Source organism: Paecilomyces variotii (genome assembly GCF_004022145.1).
Source record: "Paecilomyces variotii strain CBS 101075 chromosome Unknown C8Q69scaffold_1, whole genome shotgun sequence".
Taxonomy (NCBI): Eukaryota; Fungi; Ascomycota; class Eurotiomycetes; order Eurotiales; family Thermoascaceae; genus Paecilomyces; species Paecilomyces variotii.
In genome coordinates this window covers 2,350,674-2,358,578 of record NW_021167140.1, presented here as the reverse complement: position 1 = coordinate 2,358,578, position 7,905 = coordinate 2,350,674, and the positions used below count along the sequence as shown (strand labels likewise).

The window sequence follows — 7,905 nt, the reverse complement described above, 5'->3', positions numbered from 1 at the left end:
CGATTACAGCACCCCAAACAGGGAAATGCACAGTAACAGAGAAGTAGAGAAAAAAAGAAAAGAAAAAGAAGACACATAAAAAGAGAAAAGAAAAAAAGAAAAAAGAAGAAGAAGGGAGGTTAACACTGCTGAAACGCAACACCCTCAAGCATAAATAATACCCTTTCTTTTCCGATCTTATGAAGGGCACCATAACACCATAAGTTCAAGTACATGGCCTCCAATGAAATAAACCGTTTCCCCCGTTGGACGTACAGCTATCGCTGTTCGCTACCGCAGACTGCGATCACATGAGTATGCATTTGCTATTGCCGGCTGGCTGAGACGGATTCTGTGCTTTCTCAATCTCCCCGATCATTAAGTCGAAAGCCTTCGCGACATTGTAATCGAGCCGGGCGCTTGCCTCAGTGAAAGCACATTTGAATTCTTCTTCCAGGCGCCGGCCCTCTTCCGTTGTCACTTGTCGTTGCTCGGGTTTCAGATCGCTCTTATTACCAACTACTACTAGAGGCACCCAATCGGCACCCTGGAACATGCAATTAGCCTGGTGACTATATCTTATCAGAGTTGGAATTGATGCTCACCAGATGGTTCAGTATCTTGTCACGAATAACCCTGACCATATCAAATGACTGCCGAGATGCCACTGAGTATACAATCATGTATCCATGAATTCCAATAAAATGTTTCGAGTTTAGAATGCTGTATTCATCCTGTCGGAACAATTAGCGTCGAACATGGCTGTTAGACGATGAGGATGTTACCTGTCCAGCAGTATCCACAATCTCCGTCGCATAGTCTTGTCCCTTGTGCTTGATAATGCGGCTAAACGTGTTCTCGATTGTAGGATAGTAGCTCTCTACGAAGTGGTGATCGACGAAACGAACTGTGAGGGAAGACTTTCCTGTAGGAAGATCAGAAACTACTACTTCCCGGTGGAAAGGGAGCCCTCAGGCCGGATCAGCGAAACCAACATACCTACCGAACGACTGCCGACGATGGCGATCTTGCGCTGCTTAGGAGGCGCAGGCATCTTGAATGGCGAGATCTCGAGTTGCTGAAACAGGAGTATTAGGAGGAGCCAAAGACACTAGCTTTGGCAGATAGGATAGGTTGGAGATCCAATATCGGTACACGGGAGCGTGCCAGCACTGAGAACGCTCCGGGATCAGGGATTGGCGTTCTGTATATTTAATTAATTCGGACAAGAAGAAGCTGGTCCTCACGAGGACAATATAAGTCAATGTCCTGAAACAGCGAGTGGACAGATTCCAAGGTCACAGCTAATCGAATTTTTCAGTGGCAAGGTACACACGCCCCGGAATAGAGGTGGGCTGCCAGGTGAGAAATTAAGTAGAGTCTAAAAGGACGGATGGTAGCTTTAAATGCCACCTCCGGAGACGGGGAGACCTGGAAGAAACGATGGAATTGATGAAGAATGATGGTCTGGAGTCGACAATCGTTCCCCGACCTTGCGGGACTCGTAATTACTCAGTAAGTACTCGTAGCTACTGCAGGTGGTTGTTAGGTAGCGATGCCGGTGCTTGCGCTTACCGGAAATAGTAGGCGGTAGACCAGCACCTGGCAGACGATCCGATGCCAAATGGACTCTGCGGATGGCGGAACATGCTTCCGATATCATCAGTGCTCACTTGTCCAGCAGTCCGGATAAGGTAATTAATACTACTACCTACAGAGCTAAGGATCACTACAGTCAAACACAGTCCTTAGGGTCGTAATCATCTATGCATTTCCATATGGATATTATCATCATACCTATTTAACAGAATATAACCCCTGTAATTTAGTCGGACACATGAACAAACATGGGTATCGCGAATCGGACCTCGGCAGCTTTGCAACCTCCAGTCCTCCGATGGAGCCCCTTCACTAGCTGTCACGATAGGATGCAATGAACCTCTCTGTTCGGTCGACCGAACGAGAAGATGGCGCTAAAGTATATGCGCTCGCTACGGAGGCAGTCTCCACTGAAGAAATGGTCGACCGTTGCTCGTCTCGAAGGATTTTCATTTGGCTGTTATGCCAGAAATATGAAGGGAGCTGCAGGATTTTGGTATCGCATCCACTTCCAAGGAAGCAGCTCGAGGCTTTCCGGGCTGATCTCCTGATTTTTCTGATGCCATGCTGCAATCCCCCTCCTAAAATCGCTAGCTCGGACAATCAAGCTGGCGGACCCTGAAATCAATAAACATCAATAACGACCAATAAGATCTGATGTGAGCGCAGAACGTCTGATTTGAACGTAGAACGCCCTCTGCGGGCACTCATACATGCATCTAGCAGGAAATCCGCTCATATAGGTCGGGACAAACCAGCGATTTTTGGTCGCGTTTTGGGCTCATCGAGCATCTGGACATCCATGTCGAGAAAACTGCGGCATAACAATACGTCACGTCAAATCGAGCATTTTTCATACCGTCGAATTCTTTCCACAAGGCCCTGTAATCTAGATGTAAAACCAGCCACTTGATCCTGCTCACCGCCCAAGCTGCGTAGTTCATCTTCAACCTTCCTATGGTATTGAAGGAATTCCTCTGCTGTCGCCAAAACACGTGAGAGGCCATTGCCACAGAGAGAATGTCTCAGACGTGCACGGACACTTTCATCCAAAGACAGCGTACACAGAAGAATTGATAGATAACCAAATGCAACATTAGAATGTGTCTGCACAAAAGAATCGGCCTGGAATGTTGTTAGATAGATCCATAACAATAGCGCGTAACTTAGCCTTACCTCTGAAACAGCCTCAAACCCACTCGAAAACAAAGATAAGAGACGATCAAGTAAAGACCCAGACTGCGTCATCTCTTCAAGAATAAGCTTCCTGGGTGTTGCAGTCTCCTCTGTCAAGTTGATCAAAGTCCCAAGAGCCAATATCACGGCGTCAATAGATTCTTTCTTCTCCGCACTGACCATTTCTGAGACTCGTTCAAAATCTTTCAAGACTATTTCGACTAGACTCCTCACCAGTTCGGGGGTAGAGAAGTCCTCGCAGAGTGACGTATTGTTGTTCGTAATATTCAGTACCAGCCGTATGTAAAGGACTTGAATTTCCTTCAAACGATGATCATGCGGCTCCTCAAGAGAATGAAGTAGAGTCCCAAGGGAAGCAACCGCTTTTATCGGATTTTCTCCACCGTCTTCGAGTATGTCCGGTAGAGTTGTGTGCGCTTCTAGGATAGACAAAGTATATTCCAGAATCGATAGACTTTCTGGGCTTAGACTGTCTCCTAGATGGACGGAATTTCGTACCAGGATCTCGACTATTCTTTCCATTAAAGCTCCTGGGATTCTCTTCAGGGCATCAATTTGATCGCGGCATCCGCGCAGGGTCAGCCAGATACATCGAAGACCCAGTATTTGCGGAGAAAGCCAATAATGCAGTTGATCGGCAGGGAACACAGTTCGAAAGTGCGAAACTAGGTCGCGAAAGCCCTTTTGTCCATCTTTAGGCAGATTGTAGCGCTTCTGCTTAGACATCACGAGGACATCATCCTCTAATTCAAGAAGAGCTGGGGACAACTGCAAGACCTGGGGCCAGAATGACAGCAAGACATCAGGGGATGGTGGGCCGTTCGAGAGGATTAGTGCATAAGCACAGAGCGCCAGATATGAGCAGGTGACATCGAGTTGATCGGAGATACAACTAGCGAGCCGTCTGTCGAATCCATGCTCAAGAAACTGTAGGGCAAATTGATGATCACTGAGTTTTCTGCAGAGTTGTAGAAGGGCGCTTCGCCGGCTAGACATTGACAGAGAAGCATCTTCTATGTCTTCCAACATGGAATTGACGGTCGCTTGAAAATGAGCAGTACGACCTGCCCGTCTCAGCTCGTGAATACTGCGAACTGAGCTGGCACGATTACTTTCCTCGTCGTCTATAAGCGAGGAAATCGTAGTTGCAGAGCTGACTTGAGGTTGCAGTTGCATGCGCGATGAGGATAGGAGTTCTGATAGGTCTCGAGGCCCAGCATCATCAGAAGAGCCTAGTTCACTTAGAAAGGATCTCTGGCGTGCGTATGTAACTTTAGATCCACTAGATTGAGAAGCGGCCAAACGGATCGATTGTCCAGTAGGGGCCGGAGTCGTGAAAGGGTCGTTAGAGGACATCGCTTTCGAGTCACCACCAATATCAGAGGGCTGCGGAGGGGATCTTTCCGGTCTTCCTTGAGCGCTCAAGGAATCCACAAGCCTCTTTCTGCCCGGCGTATCTACCCTGGGTGAATTCGGTTTAACTTGCTCACCGTCATTTGATGATATATTCTCTGAACTCGCAGGATTTGATTGAGTATACTTTTCCGGGGTCTTACCGGTGAGAGGTTGTGCCGAGGACCTGGCGATCGATCGATTTTTTCTTGAATAAGCCAGGACCTGACGCGTCCTAGGAACCGAGTGGGCGTCAGAAGACGAAGAGTCACCCGCAAGCTTTCCAGTCCCTGGGCTTTGAACATTTCCCAGACTGGTAGGGGCAACCGATGATCGAGAGGAGTTTGAGCGTTTCCGGGAAATGTCTCGTCTTCCAGAAAACATATTGTTTCCATTCTCCAGTTTGTCACCTTGTGGCGCGCCGACATTTGATGAAGGACCATGTGAGCTGGATACATCACGAATGTCACCGCTTCCATGCTCTATTGCTGATACGGGAGAATGACCACTAATGCTCTTCGTGCCGGCATGACGTGTTCGTTGACTGGGACCGTTTGATATGGGTTTCCTGCGTTTGTTTGGATTCTCATTCGCAGGCTGTTCATCGTCGCTAGAAACAGCAGGGCGCTCGACATGCGTGTCGCGGAGAGCGGTTACCTCTCGCGCGTCCCTAGACACACCGTTGGTTTCTGTACTGGAAGTCTCCTCTGGCAAAGTCACCGAACTACCATATCTCTGCGCAAAGGTCACAGGCCTAGCTGTGGGTTCAACAGCACCGAGAGGCACATGCTTTGAAGAGATACTGCCCGGTGTGCCCTTTGCGATCGATCTCGAAGCTTTGCCGTATGTCACTAATCTGCGGTTGCGCGTCGACATTTTGTAGGCACCGGCTATGGCCAATTCACTCTAATGGTCTCAGAGGCAGATTAGACATAGAATTTGCGCGGGATTATCGTGGCCATTGGCGACAAAGAAGTCTCTGAAAGTGAGGGCTGGTCGCCCTAGATGAGAACCTGACATGTTAAAGGATCAGCCAAACTGTAAAACCCTCGAGCTAGATCCCACCAAGAATCCAATCGCAGGATGCTTGAGACAAAATTGACAGATAGGCTTCAAATAGTAAGTAGAACACGATGCTATGGTTATCTTGCTGTAATGGATGCTCCCCACTTTGAGGGGAGAACGTGCGCATAGCCGGGTTGCGACAGAATCATCTTACAGAATTTTGAGTTATCCCAGCCCTCCGATTGCGGTTATCAGCAAAAATCACAGTATCAGGTTGCCTTTCTCCGGTAGTACGTCTTGGCTTGTCTTGCGACGACAACCAACATCTCCTGCGATGATATGGCTCAGAATAATATGTGTCGTCTGGAGAAGTCGAGAATGCGACAAGTTGGAATGATATAAGCCGTGCGGGTGGAGATCATTTCACGCTAAGATAATAAGAGCGTCTGAAGCTTGTATCCCAGTAGTTACAATCCTCAAATAATCATAATGTAACTCTGCTTAGCGGCTCGCAAGTTCGTCGCAACAAGCTAGATGATCTTCTTTTCTGGAAGGCGGTCTGTCCCCAACCTCGCCCCGCCAAGCTAGCTAAATACTTAGCCCTTATCTAGAACAGGCTTGGAGTTTTCGGTACAACTCACGGCGCACGCTCATAATTGCCCAGTAGACCGTCTCCGGGTACGTTCATGCATGATTCATAATTATCTTCTTGTCTTCCCATTCTTCTGTACCCTTTATCTCACACTGGTGGAGCTCTGGAGCTAGCGACAACCGTTCTACAATCAAGCCCTCTGTTCGAGCCACAGAGCAGACGGAGCTCTGTTGTGATCTCGCGACCAAAAGAGGCCACTCGTGACGAGTTCAACATTTGCTTTACCTAGAAACTCGCTCCAGTCAGAAAGAGCCTTGAGATCATACTAACTGGATTGGCTATTTGTGCTACGTTCGTTCACTACAGACCTTCTTCCATCATGGCGCAAACCAGACCCGAATCTGCCCCCTCACCAGCGCAAGGTGTGGGCCCGTTCTATAGACCGGACGATGAGAAACCAACTGCGACTATCTCGAAGGCTGTCTCCTATGAGAACGTCCATGTCCTTCCTCAAACACCTCAATTGATCGCACTATTGACGTATGGAAGAGCATGCCGGTATTCCTCTGGGTCGAAAGTCACTAACGTCATCATAGTATGATTAGAGACCAGAAAACTGGGCGTGCGGACTTCATATTCTATTCCAATCGGATCATTCGTCTACTAGTGGAGGAGGGCTTGAACCATCTCCCCGTTGTGGAGCAGTCTGTCACAACGCCAGTCGGTCGATCCTATCTGGGAGTGAGGTTCCAGGGAAAGATTTGTGGTGTGTCAATCATGAGAGCAGGAGAGGCCATGGAGCAAGGACTAAGGGACTGTTGCCGATCCGTGCGCATTGGAAAGATTCTGATACAGAGGGATGAGGAGACGTGCAAGCCGAAGCTCTTCTATGAGAAACTTCCCGCCGATATCGCCCAGAGGTGGGTTCTTCTGCTAGATCCCATGTTTGCTACAGGTACGTGTTTCTATGGATAGCCCCCTTTTCGTAGTTTTGTTGTTGCTGATAGAGTGTAGGCGGATCGGCAACATTAGCGGTGGAGGTTCTGAAAGCAAAGGGGGTTCCAGAAGAACGCATACTCTTCTTGAACCTCATTGCTAGCCCTTCGGGGGTAGCTGATTTCGCCGAACGCTTCCCCAAGCTCAGAGTGGTGACTGCCTTTATTGATCAAGGGCTAGACGAGAAGAAGTATGCACTTATCAAATGCCGCCGCCTATTCAAAGCTAACCAATCTTTCGTACAGATATATCGTTCCTGGCCTAGGTGACTTTGGCGACAGATATTATACCTTATAGGCCATACAAAGAAACTATATGAATTGCGGCTATGAGGCACGGTGTGGGTTTGCAACATAGGGGCCTTTTCAACAGGTGTGAACCACCAAATAGAATCACATAGTACCGACTTCAAGAATCCTGAATATAGCCCTATTATGCCTTCAATAATCATCCTCATCGTAGTCTCTAGAATTGGCTAGTTGATCTGGAGAAGGAGGTGACCTGCGGAGCTGTGCTCCACGGGAAGCACTATCTTCATAATTATCGGCAGCGTTCTTTGCGACAGCATCACAAGCATCGACCCAGTCCGAATAGACATCGACAGCGGCAGAAAGGTCTGTAGTAATCCGTTAGTATACAATCAACAACATACGATCTGCAAGTACTCACAGTTGATGCCCGTCTGGAAGCGCTGACCGCAGACTTTGCAGGATAAGTTACCCAGACCCAACTTTTTGTCCAGTTTCACTATTACAGAGTTCTCGTGGTTGCAAAACAGACATGAAAATGTTGTTGGGAGTGGTTCTCTCTGGTCCAATCTTAGCACAGCCAACGTGACGACAATATGGATTCCTTGCGACGCACCTTCTTGGGTCCCTGCGGCTGGCGACTCGACTTCTTTCTTTTACCCTGTGTTTATGCGACCATACGTCAGTAAAGGACTAGAGCGTGAAGGTCTCCAGTGGTAGTAGTCATATACCATCTTGTAGTTTCTCTAGCTAAGGGCAGTATAGCCCTTTTAACAAGGTACCTATGCGCCGGTCGGAGCTAGTCGGTTCGAAGCTAGTATTCCGGAGAAGTTGATCGCGAATGGGCTGCTCTCCAGGAGCGGCGCAAATTCACGGACTCGAGCGCAGTTGCAGATA

General features: G+C 48.3%; 4 protein-coding genes across 4 annotated transcripts; 1 reads left to right on the top strand and 3 right to left on the bottom strand.

Annotated features, from left to right (window-relative positions):
- Positions 1 to 286: 286 nt before the first annotated feature.
- On the bottom strand, positions 287 to 1,033 carry C8Q69DRAFT_396436 (Rheb small monomeric GTPase RhbA; the record flags this gene model as incomplete). The annotated part of the gene is made up of 4 exons (XM_028627737.1): positions 287 to 526; positions 585 to 713; positions 765 to 904; positions 979 to 1,033. The coding sequence occupies 4 exons, from the start codon at positions 1,031 to 1,033 to the stop codon at positions 287 to 289; spliced, it is 564 nt and encodes a 187-aa protein (XP_028489260.1).
- Positions 1,034 to 2,415: 1,382 nt separating this feature from the next.
- C8Q69DRAFT_503139 (wings apart-like protein regulation of heterochromatin-domain-containing protein) lies at positions 2,416 to 5,043 on the bottom strand (the record flags this gene model as incomplete). Its single annotated transcript, XM_028632462.1, has 2 exons — positions 2,416 to 2,703; positions 2,755 to 5,043. The coding sequence occupies 2 exons, from the start codon at positions 5,041 to 5,043 to the stop codon at positions 2,416 to 2,418; spliced, it is 2,577 nt and encodes an 858-aa protein (XP_028489259.1).
- A 1,100-nt stretch (positions 5,044 to 6,143) lies between these two features.
- Positions 6,144 to 7,057, top strand: C8Q69DRAFT_395204 (cytosine deaminase-uracil phosphoribosyltransferase fusion protein; the record flags this gene model as incomplete). Its single annotated transcript, XM_028627684.1, has 4 exons — positions 6,144 to 6,304; positions 6,361 to 6,719; positions 6,779 to 6,950; positions 7,006 to 7,057. 4 exons carry the CDS (start codon positions 6,144 to 6,146, stop codon positions 7,055 to 7,057), a joined length of 744 nt encoding a protein of 247 aa, XP_028489258.1.
- Positions 7,058 to 7,200: 143 nt separating this feature from the next.
- C8Q69DRAFT_397133 (transcription elongation factor 1) lies at positions 7,201 to 7,562 on the bottom strand (the record flags this gene model as incomplete). Its single annotated transcript, XM_028627770.1, has 2 exons — positions 7,201 to 7,376; positions 7,430 to 7,562. Coding segments are annotated over 2 exons (309 nt in total), but the record flags the coding sequence as incomplete, so codon positions are not given.
- Between the last annotated feature and the right edge of the window lie 343 nt (positions 7,563 to 7,905).